General features: G+C 38.8%; 2 protein-coding genes across 2 annotated transcripts; one reads left to right on the forward strand and one right to left on the reverse strand.

Moving 5' to 3' along the window:
• Positions 1–888: 888 nt before the first annotated feature.
• LOC149392763 (fanconi anemia group I-like protein) lies at positions 889–8028 on the reverse strand. Its single transcript, XM_089617453.1, has 13 exons — positions 6985–8028; positions 6828–6909; positions 6547–6738; positions 6389–6453; positions 5813–5972; positions 5177–5419; positions 4972–5088; positions 4700–4891; positions 4488–4569; positions 3073–3989; positions 2478–2979; positions 2006–2196; positions 889–1916 (listed from the first exon to the last, which is right to left on the reverse strand). The coding sequence occupies exons 1-13, from the start codon at positions 7965–7967 to the stop codon at positions 1485–1487; spliced, it is 4158 nt and encodes a 1385-aa protein (XP_089473579.1). The 5' UTR covers positions 7968–8028; the 3' UTR covers positions 889–1484.
• Positions 8029–18910: 10882 nt separating this feature from the next.
• LOC149392764 (uncharacterized) lies at positions 18911–20160 on the forward strand. Its single transcript, XM_089617040.1, has 2 exons — positions 18911–19188; positions 19323–20160. Exons 1-2 carry the CDS (start codon positions 18911–18913, stop codon positions 20158–20160), a joined length of 1116 nt encoding a protein of 371 aa, XP_089473166.1.
• Positions 20161–20450: the final 290 nt, after the last annotated feature.

A 20450-nucleotide genomic window follows, 5' to 3' on the forward strand; every position in this document is an offset into this window, starting at 1 on the left:
CGACTCTCGTCTAGATGTCAATTGACGACTAATTAGACCAGAAAGACTATGTATGTCAACTAACCGACTATAATCCGATTAAATTAGTCGTTCATGCTATATTTTATATTTTAATTATCATATCTTATTGTGATTAAAATAAGTTACAATTAATTAAGTTTGATTATAATACGAGTACTATTAATATGAGATCGACCGAGTCGACCAGATACAACTGAGTCGGCTGTAAATTTTATAGAACAGTTGACCTCTTCGTCTTTATGCGAAAATTTCAGTAAAAATAATACCAAATCACACATGTATTGCATTTTTTTTATCAATCTAAACTCCTAACTACTTACTTAGTAACATAAGTCTTCTTTGATTTCTTTCTCAAGAATTTTGAAGTTGAAGAAGATGATAAGAGATTAATCTCCATTAAAAAGGAGGAAATGGCTAATGAAAAAAGAGTGTTATTAATGAATAATCTCCATTAGAGATGATAAAATGCTAATGAATGAATAATTTATGATTTTTTAAGATTAAATTCGTTTTTTATTTTTTATTTATTTTTATTTTTTAAAGACATCTGATTTCTTTTTTTTTTCTTTTTTTCTTTTTTTTTTTTTTTAAATAAAGGGCATTATAGGTTTCTGATTTGTTTCATTAAATGAGAAGGTTAACCTTGTAAATTATTTAGCTGAAAGGTCACTAACCCAAACAAAATTCAATATAAGGTCAAATTTACAAACAGTGAAAAAAAAACCCATGAGCTCTCTTTTACCTAAATTTCAATTTTCAATATTTAAAATCGATAATCAAATCAAATGTCTAAACTCTAAACCAAAATTTAGTTATGGTTTGTATATTGGCCGGTAAATAGTGGATTGTGAGGTTACACATGGGCATATGTTCATGAATTTTTAAAAATTGTACTTTTTATGTCTATTTTTATTTATATTTTTAACTCAAAATTATATGAATGTGAGTATTATATATAAATGTATGAAATTGTGAGTAAAACGAAAATCTTAATAATAGCCATAGCCCATAATAGTACACCGATCGTGAGAAACTTAGCATTGTAATAATATTATTTATTTTCTAAAATAAATAAATAATTTTCTAAAATAAAATAATTACATTTTGATTTAAAGCCGTCTGAGTGAAACTTTCTTTCATTTTGATTGCCAATTGATTTACAATTCGCTTTAAAAACAACTTAAACTTACAATTTCCTTACAATAGTAAACTTGAGAGACTAATATATATTTCAGTTACCACCAGTAAACTAATAATTTTCTTGAACTCCCTGGACTCTCCAGTTTTTTTGTACTCTGTTACCTTTTAAATCTTAAAAAAAATATGCATGAGAGAAGCAACAATCAATACCCCTAGAATTCAAACACCAAAAGGATAATCACGTAACCTGAAAAGCTTTGATGATTATTAAGACCTTTGGGAAGATCATATGAAAGACTAATCCTTTGACCGTTGACTTTTTTCTAAGCCTCCTCGTCGGAGTCCCTCACAACTCTGTCGATCCTCATCCTCTTCCCGTTTGGAAGATCATCTCCTTCGTCGGACTCTGAGTCCTCGGCAGCCATTACGCCGCAACCCGATTCGGGGGATAAAACCTTCTCGGCTTCTTCGTTGTCCTCTGAATCTCGCTGCGCCTCGTTGTTCTCTGCTGCGCCGGCGTTGGAAACTTTATCCTGCACCGCCGGCGCAGCGCTCTGGTCCTTGGAGTCCGATATCTTGAAGTCCCGGGCGGTGCTGCGCTTTGCGTATCGCAAGAGGTTGACTTTGGTCGCCTTGCTGAGCTGGATCAGAAACTTCTCGTAGTCTTCTATCTGGAATATCAAGTCCGGAATGCACTTGTTCTCTCTCTTGATCTTGTTCATCATTCCTTTCCCGCTCGAATTCTCTTGCTGGCTCTGCAAGTTCAAACATGATTTTCATCAAACAAAAAAAATGTGCTCTATCAAAGCCTTTTTTTTTTATTTTCGAGAATTGAAGTTCGTACGTTTTGCATATTCGCTACGAAGTCATACAAAGGCGACGTTAGTTGTCTGCAAGTGATCTCTACTAGCTTTTGAAACCTGAGCGATGGCAAAACCTGTTTGAAACCCTTTGGAGCGATTCTAAGCTTCGATATCTGAGCCAAGTGCTTGTAAAACCTTGTCACCAATCGGATAAAACTTTCGGCTTGAGACTCTGCATGAAGTAATATGTCTCTATTTTTAATTTTCACAAACACAAATATGTCTTTATTTTTTTATTTTTAGACGATTTTGCCATTATTTTAAAAGAAGATGTAAGCACACAAAAAGTTAAATGAATGAAGCTATAAATAGAAAAGGTCAAATAAAAATGTATGCAACAAAGAAAATAAGTTTTAAAATGTAGATCCTGGAGGTCATTTCCTCGAACCAAATCGATGAATTTTTATATTTAGAATGTAACGTAGGATATGGAAACTAATGTGGTACTTGTACCTTTGAGGCCCATTAAAGCGAAGGAAGCTAGTACTTTGGCGACTGATTCTACTCTTGAGTAGAGATTTTCCTCAAACACTTGCCCAGAAATGTGCTCTCCATCGGGTTGAGCCTGAGTGCTTTTGTGGGTCGTAGAACACAAAGACTTGAGCTTCTTTACGGCCCAGTCCACGTCGAGTATAGATGTCTCGATTAATTGTAGGAGACAAGAACATATTGCGTTGCGCGTCGAGTGATTTAAGAAGGGATACACTTCAGAGACTTTCACGGCTTCGTGTATCTCTGACCCCATAACTTGAAGTAGCTCTTTGGCTATGTCTTGAGATATGGTCAAATCGTCCGGAGGAGAGCTAAGAGAGATAGCGAGTGTTGCAATGCTTTTCGCTACCTTGGAGTTCGTTATCTTCTTCTCTTTGCATACGCGAATAGACCAAGCTCCGTGAGAGCTCCTCAGATCACTCGGCAAATTTTCCCCCACGATTAGAATCATACTGCAAATAACCTGGAAAAAACGACGGAGTTTCGAAAGGATGGTCAGTCAACTACATTGCGGAAAAACACAACGATATATGATAATCAATCATAATGTAATTACCTCAACCTCGTTAGGCGAGGAAAGCTCAAGAAGCTCGAAGAATAAGGGCTTCAACGTTTTCAAAATGAACAATTCTTTTCTTCGTGTAGGTTGGTCGGTAATCCTAGAGGCCTTTTCATATTCATCATCCGGAACAAAATCCGGAAGAGCAGAAACAGACAACATATCTTCGAGCAAATCAGTTGGATCTGAATTTTTCAGGCAATTCTTTACCAATTCCTTTAAGCAAATCAATGCTAGATGAAGATATTCTCTCTGTTCTTCAACTTCTTTCTTACCCCTCGCCTCTCTTTTTGTTTGACCTGCCTCGTGCTTTTCCCGTAGTTTGAGAAAATTTATTAATCTCATCAATGCGGGTCCGAGAATCTTGATATCCCCATATATCAAAGTTCTTACAGGATCACTTTGCCCGAAATCAGGGTATAGTCTTAGATGCCGAAGACAGACTCCCAAAGTGAAAGATATAATCACAGAACCTTTTGATTTCTTGGACGGCGATTGTTGGGAATGGTTTTGAGAAGTTCCAATCTTATCGGAGCCTTCGGAATTATATAGTTTTGGAATCATTTGCATGATCTGGAAGATACTTGAGGTTGATAAGTAAGAATTTTGTCCTTGAGTCGTCACTTTTGAGTGACCGGGCTCCAAGTTTTCGTGTGTGTTCGCTCTTCTTGTCCCAGTCCCAGGTCTTGCCAAGTTTGCATCTTTTTCAAGAGACTCGTGAAGCTCCACAAACTCAACAAGCTCCTTTTCAAGATCCGGTTTACTAGTATCTGTTGCTTTTTCCAGTTCACTCGCAATAGCATTGAGTACTACTTCGATGATTCCATATAAAACTAATGCACAGGATTTGCGTTTATCGGTATCCAGCGATGCCGAGCCTCCATCTTGACTTTGTTGTGCTTGACTCAAGATGCCTAATTCATCAATTGAAAAAACCACAAGTCGTATAAACATTAAAATGAGACTTTATACAAGAAAGAAGAAAATATAATACATAACTAACAGATAGCATCCCAACTTTCTCCATCGCCGTTCTTTTATTAAAGGGTCAATTAGGAAAATAGCCAACTTAAACGTTTGACATTGCTAAATAGCCAACGTTTGGTAAATTTTAGGTAAGTAGCCACTTTCAGACGTAAATCTTAGGTAAATAGCTACTTTCATATAACAAACGTTGGCTATTTACTTAAGATTTACGTCTGAAAGTGGTTATTTACCTAAGATTTACCAAACGTTGGCTATTTAGCAATGTCAAACATTTAAGTTTGTTATTTTCCTAATTTTCTGTTTATTTAATCAGCTGCTATCGATATTTCATGCTATTTGTACAGTTCCGGTATATCTTTAGTTTTTACCAAAAAAAAATTAAAAAAATTAGAGATAATTATTTAACCAAATGACTTCAGACAAACCTGCCAGTTTCTTGTTTCTAAGAGACTTCCGAATCTTTTGGAGTGCACTGGAGAATGTTTCAGAAGACAAATTTCTTCCTGCCTGAAAGCAAGCAAGTTGATATAAAGTTTTATGACATACACTGGAATTTCAGTTCATTTCCTTCTCAAGTAACAGAAAGAAGAAAACACACGTGAAAAATTAATTATTATTTTATGACGGAACGTAGTACCTCATTTTCCTGTGTCAATGAGAAACCAAAGCATGCCCAGGAAGAATCCAAGACACCATCAGTTTTACCATTATGCTGGAGAAGCATAATCCAGGAAATGCAATGGAGTAGGCAATCTAGTGGCTCTTCAATGTAAGCTTTGCCATTTTCTGACTTGACACAGCTTGAAATTCCAAGCTCGATATCCCCATCCTACTAGATTTACAAATTTATTGTTAAGTAGTACGACTAGATATTATTTTTATCATATTTGATCTAATCTATTAAATTACCTCTCTATAAAACTGAAGAAAGTGAGGCAACAAAAGATCGAAGACAGCACTTCCCGCTGATTGGTCCACCAAGACAAGCTTCATTAGTCCTTTATACAAAGCTTCCTTTACTTTTGCCTATGAATATTACCCTTGGCTGTAATTTCAGAATTCATTTAAAATAAAAGAAACACTTAAGCGCCACAAAAAAACAAAAAATTAATACCTGCTGATAGAGACACCTCTGTAGCAAACCACTCAGCTCTTGAAAGAGACTCCGCACAGTACAAGCTCTCTCGGTCTGTTGGCTACACCCAGCTTGGCTAGAAGAATCTTCGAAAGAAAAAGGTCCATCTTTCTTTGATTGCTTTTCCTCCAATATGAGGTTGATAATGGCATCGGTCGCTGCAAGACGAACTGCTCCTTCTTGCCTGAACATGGCCTTACGCATTACCAGAATGGCATAATCCTGGGTTATTAGGCTTTGGAGATCAGAGATTGTGAGAGAAGAGGAAAAAGAAGGAATTTTGTGTTAACTCTGAACTCAACTCATTACAAAGCTCGATTGCAGTTTATATACCAAGAATTAACTAACTGATATACTAAGCAAAAGCAACTAATCAATTACTAGTCGTTGCCACGTCAGAATCCACTTTAGACCCCTTAATATGGATCATTGATTGTCATATGTTAATATTAAAATTCATTTACAAAATATAAGGACTTGTACAAAATATAAGGACTTGTACAAGATATTCAAATCTTGTCACCAGACGAGTTCATTTCTAAGTTCACGGGTCATCGGTCAATGTTTTGACAATCTCTCTGATGAATCCTGCAATTGATTAAATGGTGACATTACCTGAAGATCGCGGCTGAATTTGGTGAGAGGCAGTAGGGCAGTTACCATTCCCGAAGCAACCTTTCCATCCATGAAAGTGAAGTAATCTAACAATTCCTTGAGACGGGGAACATGCTCTTGTATGGCATACGGGTAAGCGTGAACCAGGTAACCAAGTAATCTGCAAATCCAAGTTATGTTAGAGCGCAATTCCAAGTGAAGATAGAAATTTTTGTTTATCGAAAGTGAAGATAGAGCATTTACAGCAAATCTATGGAAGTTCCTGATACGGCTCAAGATTTAGATCTCGTAATGGGAGCCATTGTGCTTTAATTTCTGGAAACAAGAATACTTGCAAATGCAAAACTCCACCGGAACCTAATATATTCTCATTAACTTAAGGTCTCTTAAATAGACTGAGGTTTACAACATAATGGACCGGCCCCAAAACCTAGTTACATAATAAATCCCTAATACTTAATTTGACTACTCTGAATTCGTAATTATAAAGATGCATCATTTAAAATACTAATAGCACGATTCAAAACCCTAACTTCCTAATTAAAAATCCTAACTAATCAAGCACATATCAGTCACCTTATAATTGCCATGCTCTGCTCCGGCTTCAAGGAAAGGATCCGTAATTTACATTGCTCAATAATCTAGAGTTTCAACAATCCATTAGTGCGTAAATTATAATTTTGAACAAACACTAAATTGAAGCAGAGTTTACAATATAACCAAAAAGCACCAACCTCGTTTCTTGCCATATCATGTCCCTCGAAGAGGGTCTTCACCATTTGAAAGGCGAGACCTTCCAAGCCCAAGAGAGCATCGGTGTTGCAGAGCTCTTTACAGTTTCCTTCATCCACCGACTCCAAGAGTGCAAAAGCAAATTGCACAATGCTTGGGACAATGTGTTGTCTACCATAGTTGCTCTCATTAACCTAAATTTCAACCAAATCATATACATACTGCGATAAGTTGAAAGATATCAGTACATTTGTTTGGGAAATGAAAGGGTTTGGGAAATTACAGATCGTAGCATAGCTTTTTCGACTACTTGGACATTTTGTATATGCTCTGCCTTCAAGTCATCAGAGAGCCACTTGCAATCTCTACGACACAAATTAGAAATCACAATATCTACTGTAACTTAGAAACCAAGCAACAAAGGTATCATCAACACATACTTGGCAAACTTGTAATCGCGATAGGCCGTGACCAAAGACATCTTCAGAGTCTCGATCGAGCTCTCCCTGAACCTGCGAACCCTCGCGACCGACAGCAAAATAGCGATGGTGAAATGGTTGAAAGCTCGCAGATCCGACCTCACGAGCCCGATGACCTCTTGCCCGAGACTCGGATCCTGCTTCACGGCGAAATTAACGTGCAACAGAACAGTTCCTTCGACTTGCCTCGCCATCGAGCTCGATTTCTTCTCCGGTTTCGACCCGAAGAACACGGCTAGCCCTTCGACGACCTCCTTCTTCCCGAGCCCCTTCGACGCCAAGACCAACAACTGGTACACGAGAGAAGGCAAATCCTGCAAATCCACCGTCGACATTCCGTCGAACACCTTCGCTACAAACTCACGAACCCTAACCTTGTCGAGAAACGGAAATTCCCCGGCGATCGAGACCATCTTCACCAGCAATCCTTTCGACCAATCGCACTCGAGAATCCGGTCGACGAATCCGCCTCCGTCGAAACCCGCCGAGTTTCGCGCCAAATTCAGGCACCTCGGAACGAGGTCGACGATCTGAGCGTCGTCGGAGTTCGAAATCCGAGGGAGATACTCCAGAATCGAATCGACGATCCGAGGTACGGTATCGGCGTTGACGTGATCGAGAAGCGTCGCGAAGAATTCTAGGGTTTTGAGAGAGTTCGAGTCGTGAGCGATTCGATCGGAAGCGAAGAGGTCGATGTAGGAGATAAGGAGAGAGGAGAGGAGGGAAGGGAGAGAAGGGGTCTGAGGAGAGAGAGCGATGAGAGAGAGAAGAGACTGTGCGTATTCGGAGACTGAAGAAGAAGATGAGAGAGAAGCGAGGTTAGAGAGAAGGACCGGGTGAGAATCGGGAGAGAGGATGTACGGAGGGAGGGATGCGCACGTTTGTGCTAGGCGCACGATAGCGGCGCACGTTAGCTGCGGCTGCTCCGTCCCGGCGGTGGACATTACGGCGTCGTTTGGGAAGCTTTGGCTTGGCTTCTCCGTTTTTTTTTTTCTTCTTCCTTTTGTCGCCAAACGAAGGCGGGGATTGCTCTATTTGGCGGGAAAGGTATAGAGAGCGTAGAGCAAAAGATTGACGACTTGTCGTTTTCATATTTGTTACTTTGGCTCTTTTTTTTTTTTTTTCTTTTTTTTTTTTTTTTTAAATGACACTAACATATATGGAAATCCACTTAACAAAAGTAATCCTAAATTCTTAATTTTTATACAATATATATACTGCTCCTATGAATTATGAAATGAATGTAGGTAAAAATCAAACATAGTTATATGGTCGAAACGTGAGAATTGCATATTAGCCATAACTTAAATTTTGTTATTAGTTGATAGAGATGGTATGCAGTTTATACTCGTCTCTAGGTCACATAATGCATTGTCGATGTTGACTTTTTCTATAGTGCAAGATATCGTACATCGATTTGGGTCTTTCAACTTTAGCGGGAGCTCTTGTTGTAGAAGTGTTGTACAATCTTCGGAAAATGTTATTGTGAGCTTTTTTGGAAATAGGAGCTGAGACGTGTATTTGTTGGCCGGTGTAAGAGGTTTGGGAGGGAGCTTCATTGGTCGATTTAGCCGTTTCTTCCTTGACTATCTTCTGGCTCTCAACTAACGCAATATTTTGGTGTCATATTACATTGCATTGCTCCTTCAAGCTCACTTAGGTGGTGCTTGAAAACGTGCCTTAGGGTCGAGTGTTGATGGTGTTTACGGGTTGTCTCATTTGCATTTCAAGGCTTTGAATTTGAGCCGATTGACTTTGGAGTGTAGCCACCGTCTTGATCATAAACTTGTTGGTGTTGGTTCCTATTTGCACCACGATATCCTCGAGGTTCGGCCTTGGCTCTTACATTTGATGCAGTTGTTTGTATAGTTGGTCGAGGATAAGCTTGTGGAATCACTTGAATGGGCATATTGTTCGGGTGGTTATTCCTTGCCCCCATGTAGTTTTCCGTGTATGCACGCTAAGATGGGCTCCGCTACACCAAACACATAGCTTGTTCGATAGGGGCATGGACGACGTGGCCGATGATTGCTGCCCAGTAATGATCTTGGTGAGATTGGAGACTTGAGTCGCAAGCGCCTTGGTCTTTTAGAAGCATGACACTCATGTAACGGTGTTGATGGGGGTGTGCAATGATGGAGAGAGGCTGTCGTAGAAGATTTTCACCGTCATTCACCTTTGGATGTCGTGGTTGAGCCTCTTTCACTTAAGCTCTTTAAAGCGGACCCATGCCTCATAGAGCGACTCTCTCTCGATCTGTGAGAACGAATGAATCTCATTGCGCCTCCTATGCATCTTCTTGAAGTGGAAGAATTTGGAGATGAATTTCGTGCGCAATTTCGCCCAAGTGGTGATGGAGCCTGTCATGAGTTTTGTGTAACCAACCCTTCGTGCGGTCACGTACAATGAACGAGCGTCTTTCCTCTGTTGTTATCGGTGGCACATGCCTCGGTTTTTTTAACAGAGTTGTCTGCGGTTCAGGTGGTATGGCTTTCGCCTGGTTGAAGTGGTTCAATCACCTTTTTGTGTTTTCGGGCTTTCTATACCCTAAAGGCCTTCTCTTCACACTTCATGTGGAACTTCAACTTGCCCATTCACACGTCAATGAGGGCGCCTCTGGTAGCTAAGTATGGCATTCCCAAGATAATGGTATGTCTCAGTGTTCTTCCAAGTCAAGGATGTAAAAGTCCGCGGAAAAAGTGAACTTACCGACCTTGACAATAATATCCTCGATTATGCCGCGTGGGTGTTTTATTGACTGATCTGCTATTTGAAAGATGGTGCGCATAGGTTTGACCTTTCAGATACCAATTTTGTTAAAGATGGCGGATGGTATGAGGTTGATGCAAAACTTCAAGTAAATTCTTCTTCGAATGATAAATTTGTTAATATTAATAGAATACAAGGACTAATTTAATGATAAATAAAAAATTCTCATAATTGTGTATTTGACTTGAAAGTGCATTAAAATGTAAGATACTAAGGCATCAATTGACTAAAATATATGAATAATATTTTCTCATAAATTTATAATAGTATAGATTAGAAAAGTATTTAAATTGTGTGTGATGATAAGAAAATAGAAAGAAAAAAAATAACTACAACGATATAAAATGTGTATGACTTTGAAATAATATGAACAAACTAAAGTTTGAAAATTGAGAAGAGTGGGGATTTCCCGAGCAATACGAAAGAGGATTGTAATTCTCCTACGCGATATCACTCAAATACCGCATAAGGTAAAATAGAAGAAGAAAAAATAAGAGAAATTGCCCTATTTGCCACTCTTTTGATAACTTTTTCCCACATTCCACTAAAACCTTAATTTGTCCCAAAATGCCACCATGACAAGAGTAAAAAGTCAAGTTTGCCCTTCACTATTTATTTTCTTTACAAATTGGCATTTATGGTTACTCAGCCATTTTCTCGTCCAGTACATCTAGGTCTCAGTCTCTCTCTCTCTCTCTTCTCATTCGGCCATCTCTTCTCTCTCTCTCTCTCTTTCTCTCTCTCTCTCTCTCTCTTCCAATCCATCTCTTCTCTGTCTCTCTCTCTCCCCCATCTCGTCCAAGCTCTCTCGTCCAGATCTTCTCTCTCTCTCTCCCTCACTCTCCCCCATCTCGTCCAAACTGAGAAAACTCGTGAACACAGCTCAAAAAAGTCGTCGGAGGAGCTCAGTTATCGTCGGAGGAGCATTCCGAATGCCAGCCCAAAAAAAGAGAAGTTGCAATCCACGAAATAAAACCCTAGGTTCGTTTTTTTTTCATTTTCCGGTTATAAAAAAGCTTTTCGTCTTGAAATAATGAAGTTTTTGTTGTTTAAAAGCATGAGTTTGTTATGGGTATGTTATGTGATTTTTGAAGATGACGTTCATTATTTGTTGACATATATGTCAACAATGTTGACATCAGATGTCTTCAATGTTGACATCTATGTCTAATGTCAACATTGTAGACACATATGTCTTCAATGTTGACATCTATGTCTGATGTCAACATTGTATTGTTGACATCGGATGTCAACATTGTAGACACATATGTCTACAATGTTGACATCTGATGTCAACATTGTTGACATAGATGTCAACAATTTATTGTTTTTTTTTTCTTGATTCTCATTTCATTTCCTTATTTGTTAATCTTTATTTTCAGGGTTGGTCGAAATTTGTTCCCGAAGGGAACATTGTTGACCATAAATTTCAGTTTCTTTGGATCCCTCGAGAAATTCGAGGAAGCTGCGGATATGAACGAAGAAGGGAGGTCATTGTTTAGCAACTGCTGCTTTGGCCAGTTTCCGCAACTACCAAAAATCAACCGTTCTTCGAAGATTATCAAATACGTGAAGAACGTTGGCGGGAAGTCCGACTCAAAAGGAAAGATCATGTGTTGGAAAATACATTCCAAAATTGCGACGCTGGAAATCGGTGACGACTCATGTGTTGGAAAACACATTCCAAAATTGCAAGAGAGGCACAATCGGACAACGACAAGGATGAATGAGCTAAATTGATTCATAAACTCTTATTTATTTAATATCAGTTTTTGTTAAAATTATGGTACTTTAATGATTATGGTATGTAAAACTTTAACTTAATCTTAGTGTTTTGTAAAAAGTATGGTACTTTAATGATTATGGTATGTAAAACATTAACTTAATCTCAGTTTCATTATATATGTACTTTATTATGATATTGTGTACATATATATGTCAACAATGTTTGATACTCAGATGTCAACAATGTTGACATCCGAGTATCAATACCAACCACTACCACGACTGTTGGGAGTGGATCCAATCCCTGCTGAATCGGGACCCGATTGTTTTTCATTTACTTCCAATATCAATTGAAAATTCTCCATGTCATCTTCTCGTCTTCTCCGCAAATATAAGAAACCTTTGAGCGTGTCATCGTTGGTTATCTCAACAGGCTGCACTGCACCAGCCATCGAGTATGCAACACCAACAGTATGAGTGGATGGTGATTTACGCAAGTTCGTGTAAATGATTTGCATCAAACTAGCGAAGTTGACGTTGTACGGCACCACGATTCCGAAAGATCTTTTCTCGTGATACCGACCAGGTTCAACTGACTTTAGATGTCAACAATGTTGACTTTAGATGTCAACAATGTTGACATCTGATGTCAACATTGTTGACATATATGTCAACAAATAATGAACGTCATCTTCAAAAATCACATAACATACCCATAACAAACCCATGCTTTTAAACAACAAAAACTTCATTATTTCAAGACGAAAAGCTTTTTTATAACCGAAAAATGAAAAAAAAACGAACCTAGGGTTTTATTTCGTGGATTGCAACTTCTCTTTTTCTGGGTTGACATTCGGAATGCTCCTCCGACGATAACTGAGCTCCTCCGACGACTTTTTTGAGCTGTGTTCACGAGTTTTCTCAGTTTGGACGAGATGGGGGAGAGTAGGGGAGAGAGAGAGAGAGAGAGAGAGAGAGAGAGAGAGAGAGAGAGAGAGAAGATCTGGACGAGAGAGCTTGGACGAGATGGGGGAGAGAGAGAGAGAGACAGAGAAGAGATGGACTGAAAGAGAGAGAGAGAGAGAGAGAAGAGATGGACGAATGAGGAGAGAGAGAGAGAGAGACTGAGACCTAGATGTACTGGACGAGAAAATGGCTGAGTAAACATAGATGCCAATTTGTAAAGAATATAGATAGTGAAGGGAAAACTTGACTTTTTACTCTTGTCATGGTGGCATTTTGGGACAAATTAAGGTTTTAGTGGAATGTGGGAAAAAGTTATCAAAAGAGTGACAAATAGGGCAATTTCTCAAAAAATAAATTATTTATGCGGGCCTCCCATACATAGTAGTTGAAAACTGATATTGCTCAAGTATGTGATCAATGTGGGACTTCTGAAAACTCAATTTAATCTCACAAGTTATTTATTTATTTATTTTTTTTTTTAAAAAAAAGTGGTGCTGCCAAGTAAATTAAGTATTTACATTTTTATATATGTAAACTCATTTGTCTAATGCTTAATTAGTGAAGTGAAGTCATCTAGTTCGTATAAATATAAACATATAGTCTAGGGCTTGATTAAATTAATTAGATGGGTGAAATAATTAAATATAGGATATATCATTAAAATTTAGATATCAAATGTGGTATGAAATTATTAAAGTTTACAGTTTTTGGAAACTACTCCGTTTACCTAATAAGTTGGTAACTACTGCACGTCGTTGGGTTCTAAACTAAAGTTCGAAATGACGTTTTCGATGCAATTTTGAGTCTCCTGATTTACGAAAATTCGACACACCGACGAAAAACCGAACGAAAACAATGTGGAAAATTGCAAATGAAATGCCGTTTTTCAAATGTCATTTTTTTTTTATGGAAAACCGACATGACAATGAAAAATCGAACGGAAATATTGTTGTTGAATATGTTAATATATATACACATGATACATATATCTTTTAATTTTTAAACTTAAGATTTATGGCAATTATTTTTTATAATCTTCGATACATAATTGTTTTTACACCAATCTAATATCCAATATTTTATAATCTCCAACTATATTTTTAAACTTAAGATTTATGGCAACTATATTCGAATTATTTTGTATAACTTTTTTTTTTAATCAAAATGATGACATATCTATTCGTGTACTCTTACTCTCTCTGTAAATATGTGTCACCATAGAAAAAACTAATATACATTATACAATAGAAAGAGAAAAACCGACACTCAAGTCTAGCATAATGTATGCAAGAAATCTTGCACCCTAAAAAATCTCGTTGAAGTCGAGCATCTCTTACACGAGGCATTTTATATTCATTAAAAAATATCTCATCTTGATTCTTTCCCCCGAAAAAACTCATCTTTTTATTCTTTGCTTTCGTCCATGCATGTCCACGTGTCAATACCACCGCAAAATCAACTCATTTGCAGTTCTTTTCCCCAATTTAATTTAGGGAAATTAACACATTTATACCCTGTGTTTTAGTGAAATGTCGAGTTTAACCCTCGGTTTTCAAAAATGTCGAGTTCATACCCTCTGTTTAACTAAAATGACGAATTTCGACGAATTTCGTTGGCATTTAAAACACTGTTAGACAACTTGAATCGTAGAAGATTTTGGGCTTTGAGTCTTCAAAACCGACAAGTTGAAATATCTTTGGGAGGTTAGGAAAATTCTGAAATTTTCCAAAAGTCATGCTAGGAAGCAGGCTTCAAATCTCACACACCCGTTGATTTGCCTTAATGTCATTGAAAATGGTATAGTTTCATGTCCTAGGGCAGGACTTTGGAAAGTTGTAAGGAACATTTTTCTTTGTCAAGCCTAGAACAATAAAGGTTTGTTTTCTGGTACAACAAAGACCCGGTTCAACAAAGATCCCTATTTCATTTTTATAGTGGGACTTCTAAAAACTCAATTTGACGGTACACGTTTGTCATTTTTTTTGTGCTAAGATATCTATCTGCCAAATTAAAGTATTTATATTTTTAAATACTTAAACACACTTGTCTAACAAGAATTTGCTACAACTAGTCATTCCCCTAACTCTTTTTAAGATTCTAAAAAAAATCATTTTATGAAAAAATAGTCCATCAAACCCGGAATAAATTAATTAACTAAAAAAATAAATTTAATTTATTCTTTAGTTAATTATTTTATTTTGGATTTAGTGAACTATTTTTTTAATAAAATGAAACTTCAGCTACTTGCAAGGAGTACGAGTTATTTGATTAGGGACTTAATTACCCCCTTTGTCATGCTTGAATACGGAAGTGAAATAATTTGGTTTACATAAATGCAAACATATAGTCTAGATCTAGTGCTTGTTTAATTTATCTGAGGAGTGAAATAATTTGGTCTAGGATAGCTCATTAGAATTTAGATATCAAATGTGTTCTGAATTATTATTATTATTATTATTTTTTTAATAACACGGATTTTCCATTAAAATTGGGTAAAAAAACTCATCAATACAAGAGAATAACACCTTAATACAAGGAACACCTCAAACCTAAGTCAAAGTGAAACTAACACTAAGTTCCGGTAATCGTACGTTTTGTGCATGCTTCCGACAAGAAGAACGACGAGCACAATATTCGAGCACACATATGGCTCTTTCAACAAAACCAATAATGGTTGATGGAAAGGTCCACTCAACATCGGTCCGATGACCACGAAGAAGATGTCTCTTCAACCTGTATAGAGCAAAATCTAACAGGAAATCCACACCGAGATAATGGACGACGGCTAATCCGACTCCATAACAAAACAAAGCAAACAAAATCTTGCTACCAAATATACCATTCGCAATTATTCTTAAACTGAAAAAAACCAACATAAAATTAAAACTAGCCACCAGAGTTGGGTACACAACACCGATAATCCATGCCTCACTATCCTCGCCGTGGAACGGCCACGCCATCACGCCGTCGCAGCCATACAGCCCCGTCCCCGTCACCGAGGAGCCAAACCATAACAGCGTTACCGAGGAGTCACGCCACTCTGCTCTTGTCGCCGAAAAACCACGCCGCGCCCTCGACGTCACTGAGGAGACACACAGCGCCGTCGCCATTGTCGAAGAGCCACCCAACGCCGACCCCGTCGCCGAAAAGCCACGTCGCACCGTCGCCGGAGAGCCACGCAGTGCTGTCGCCGGAGAGGCGCGCAACGTCGTCACCGGAGAGGAGTCACGTTGCACTGCCTCTGTCGTCGAGAACACGCCACAACACGAATCTTCGTTGTTGCTTCACTATCTCTGGTTGCTTTCCGTCGCCCCTTCTCCCCCGGAGCCGAAAAACACCCAGCAATGACCGGAATCCCTGCCGGAATCGGCCCCAGGGGAGAGAAGAAAAAAACTAGATCTAGATCTAGATCTGAAGAAAACCAGAGAGAGTTAGAGGAGAGAGAGAAAACTTTTTCATTTTTTAAGGTGTTCTGAATTATTATTAGAACATTACATTTTTTTTTTCAGAGTTCATATACGGTTATTTAAATAAAATAAAAAGGTATGATATACTTTATAATAATAAAAAAAATAGATTGCTCTTTAATATTCTATTATATGATAGATAAGTAATGTGAATTTCAATATTGAATTTCAATATTGTTTATCTTATCATATAACACATGATTATATACTACGTCACAATATCTTACTTAACAATTTTTTTTTTAATTGAAATTTGTAACTTATTAGGTCATTCCAAACATCACGTTTGAAATATAATCAACGTTTGAAAACTTATTAAAAAAAATAGTCAAACAGATGAACTGACACTTGAATAAGTTATTTAAATTTTCTATTTTATTCTTAGCCTTTTTTTCTCATAAAAACTTCAAAAATCCATAACTTCCTCATATGAACTCTAAATTTGGTGATTTCAAATCCTACGGATTCGTAACAAGGAGAGCTTCAAAAATAGATCTATTGCATTTGATAAAAATCCTGTCTACTACTGTAGAATTCCGTCGGAGTTCACTATTGGTACATATATTGTCATTAATTATCGAATTTTTTTAAATTATTTACATTTTTTTTTGTTAATTATAACATGTTTAATATAAAGATAAGTCAAATATAATTTCCATTGGCTATATTCTTAAACGTTTGTAAACGTTGGCTACATCCCAATTTTATAATTTAGTTTTGACTACAAATCTACAACACCCTTTTTATTTAAGCTGTATAATGACTGCATAACAATATTTTTTGCTAAGCGATAAGTTAATTATTTGACATATGACATACTGCATACTGATGTTTTTTTTGCTAACGTGTATAGTGTTTTTAAATTTATTTATAAGTGTAATGTTTTATTTATTTTTTATGATAAATATTTATGTGATTAATCCTCAAAATGAGAGGTACAACACTGATATTGGCAGCAAAGACTTTCAATTAGTATATATCTCGACGCATGTTTTTTTTTTTTTTTGGATTATTACACTACAACTAAAAAAATGAATAAAAAACTGAAATACCTACCAAACAGTTATTTGAAACAATTACATAAAATTATTAGACTACAACTATAAAAACCGAAAACAGGAAAGAAAAAAACAGTTTCAGTGAACTACTAAATTGACCATTAATTTTTGTGGGACTATTAGCTTACTCTAACCCTATAAATTTTGAAAATGATAAACGCGTCGAATTGTGGATCTGTATAGTAAGTGGGATTCACTTAAAAATATATATATATTATAAGTGGAATTCACTTAATAGGTATGAATTCATACCAAAGCTTGAAATTTTGGTTGTCGATTTTGTGCCCATGGTCCAAAAAACGGAAATTGCGGTGTGTGGGGGTATAAAAATACAAAAAATATAAATATTATTTCGGATGGGCTTCGACCCGACTAAAGCCCATAATCAGTTCGAAGATCGGCCCACGAAGTCAATTACGAGCCTGATTCGCCCTTGAACCAGATCGGCCCAAGCCCAATGACACTTCCCGTCTCGACGAAGGATCCCAGCTCGACCACGTCTTCTCGATTAGAAGGATCAGTCAGTCAAAGAGTAGGCCACGCCGCAAAGACCGGATCTCGGGTAACTACGACCTCGGCGAGGAATGTGGATCAAGGAACACGTGTCTTCGGCCAGAAGGTTCCATCTCGCCTATAAATAGAAGGGGAAGAGACGATTTTCGACACACGCAAGCTCTCGGTCTCAGTTTCCAATTAATATTATATTTTGTACTCTTTTACTTCGGTCTTGAGCTCGACCTGTTGAGTTCGTCACCTCGTCCGTTTGTAATCTTCTCCCAAATAATAAAAGTATTCAATATTCGTACATTATTATAGCTCTATATTATTAAATTGTTTCTTATACGACGCCTTTCTTAACCCCCTTCGAAACACTTCGTTATTTCATTTTCTATTTGTATGTGATTGTTGATCGATCTGAAAATCGACATCAACAATTTGGCGCCGTCTGTGGGAAAATTTCAGAAGGACCAATCTCGGAAGAAACAGTTCGTAAAAAAAATTTAAAATCATGTCTTCCACTCTGACTCATTACGAATCCGGAGAGGAGATCCCCCAGGGGATCAGGGCAATCCTGGATATGCTGACCAAAAAGATAGATGAGCAAGCCGAGACCAACCGTGCTCTTAATGACCGGCTGGATACCCTCTCGACTCCTCAAAACACCCCAGATCCTCAGGTGGGATCCGGAGATATGACCGCCTCTGAGTCAGCTCGCCAAGCAGACCAACCTCCCATCACCAGCTTTCAGCTTGGGGGAACTGCTAGCGAGGTCGCGACAGAAGTCACGATCGATCCTTCCGGACTCCATCCGCCTCCGCTCGGGGGAGCACCGTCCGGGTCTTTCCCGACTAATCCGGGACCTCGCCCTCAAGCGGCCTGTCAAATGTTCACTCCCCAGCGTTTTGGCGGGGTGAATCAGTCCCGTCAAGGCCCAGCAAGTGTAATCGCGGCCAGTCCGGCACGATCGGGACCTCGCATCTCTCATGATGGCGAACCCAGTATGACCGAACTGGACAGGTTCAAGGAATCTATAACGGCCGAGTTGAGAGCTGTTCGTTCAGAATTTCATTCTGCGACCAGTTCGGCTCCCGAGATAGATCGTCTCGTAGAAGAAACGAGGCGAACTCCTTTCGCCAGAAACATCACTGAAGTGCAGCTGGGAGATACCGGAAAGGTTCGCCTCCCACGATACAACGGCACCTCAAGTCCGAAGGCTTTCATATTGTCCTTCAGAGTCGCAATGGGACGGGTTATGCTCTCTGAGAGAGAATTAGAGGCGGGATACTGCCAACTATTCGCCGAGAGTTTATTCGGACCCGCCTTGGAATGGTTCTCCAAACTCGAACCAAACTCCATTGATGGTTTGATAAGCTATCGGCTGCATTCCTGAAACATTATTCGATGTTCGTGGAGGACGACCTGACCATCGCAGACTTATGGGGGATCCAACAGAGAGAGAACGAATCTTTGAAGGATTTCATGATCCGTTACAAAGACGTGCTCTCGAAAATCTCTAACGTATGCCACGAATCGGCCATAACCTCTCTGAGGAACGGGTTAAGACACGATTCAAAGATGAAACTAGAGATGACTGTTAACCGCCCCCTCACGCTAGAGGATGCAATTCATAAGGCCGCAAATTATGCAAAGGCCGAAGAAGAATTTGCTTCCTACGAAAGGCAACGCGCGGCCGTACCTCACGCCAAAAAGCAACACGCCCCTCCTAATTATATGCTCAACGTCAATGATGACGTTAAGGATGGAGGCCCCCAGGCTAAGAAATGGACACGGGACCCCAATATGCGTATTGCAGTTTCCACAAGGCTAACGGCCACGCCACGGTTAACTGCGAAACCATGCGTAAGGCTTTAGCCGAGAAATATGCGAATGGGGAACTAAAAGACGTTGATCTAGGACCCCCGCCAAAGAAGAAAGTCTTCAGTAACAACAACAGGGGAATGGGCAACCCCTCCCCAAAGAGAGCGAGACCCGAGGAGGAAGGGGAACCAAATTCTCAGCCGACTGTAGCAAAACACCGGGTCGACTTCATAATGGGCGGCTCGAAGTTTTGCAATGACACAGTTAACTCCATCAAAACACATCAACGCCGATTGAGTAACCAAACTACCAAAATCAGACTAGAACAAGATGTTCAAATCTCGTTCTCCGAAAAGGAAGCAATTGGGACAACCGAAGCACATGACGACGCACTCGTGATCACGATCGACGTGTCTAACTGTGAGGTTGCGAGAGTTCTAAACGATGGAGGTAGTTCTGTAGATCTTATCTTCAAGGATACCCTGGCTAGGATGGGAATCGATGAAAATGAGATCGAAAGAGAACGAACCCATTTGACAGGTTTCAATGGGTCCACTACTCCATCCTTGGGAACAATCAGGTTGCCCACAAAAACACATGGACTCAACAAACTAGTAGAGTTTCAAGTACTAGACTGTCTCTCCCCTTACAACATTATCATGGGAAGGCCTTGGATACATATGATGAGGGATGTGCCTTCAACCTTTCATCAATGTATTCGTTTCTCAACGCCTGAGGGAATAGGAGAGATCCGAGGCAATCAGGCAACCTCCCGCAGTTGCTATCTCACTAGCCACAAACATTGTGCCAAGACAATTAAAGAAGAGCAATAGCAATAAATGAACGTGGAGTCAGCCGAAAACGTCTCCACACTAGAAGACCTCGACTCCCTTGATGCGTCAAGCACTGAGTTAACGGTCCAAGTACAGCTCGATGGTTCCGATCCTTCTAAGTGCGTAGGAATCGGAACCAAGCTCAAAGGTGCCATCCGGCGAGAGCTGATCTGTTTCTTAAAACGAAACAAATCCACATTCGCCTGGTCAACCGAAGATATGCCAGGAATAAGCATCGACGTCACGTCACACCAACTTAACGTCGATCCCAGTTTTAAACCGGTAAAACA

Source organism: Urtica dioica, chromosome 6 (assembly GCF_054948205.1).
Source record: "Urtica dioica subsp. dioica isolate 48M chromosome 6, U.dioica_male_clone48M_v1_H2, whole genome shotgun sequence".
Lineage (NCBI taxonomy): Eukaryota > Viridiplantae > Streptophyta > Magnoliopsida > Rosales > Urticaceae > Urtica > Urtica dioica.

What these genes read in the sequence shown, in the direction of transcription:
- LOC149392764 (XM_089617040.1), top strand. Translation starts at nt 18,911, where the DNA reads ATGTTCGTGGAGGACGACCTGACCATCGCAGACTTATGGGGGATCCAA. An exon ending in GAATTTGCTTCCTACGAAAG is followed by an intron (nt 19,189 to 19,322) that starts GCAACGCGCGGC and finishes TGCGTATTGCAG; the next exon opens with TTTCCACAAGGCTAACGGCC.
- LOC149392763 (XM_089617453.1), bottom strand. Translation starts at nt 7,967, where the DNA reads ATGTCCACCGCCGGGACGGAGCAGCCGCAGCTAACGTGCGCCGCTATC. An exon ending in CAGAGCATGGCAATTATAAG is followed by an intron (nt 5,973 to 6,388) that starts GTGACTGATATG and finishes TTGGATTTGCAG; the next exon opens with ATTACTTGGTTACCTGGTTC. An exon ending in CGCTTTAATGGGCCTCAAAG is followed by an intron (nt 2,197 to 2,477) that starts GTACAAGTACCA and finishes TACTTCATGCAG; the next exon opens with AGTCTCAAGCCGAAAGTTTT.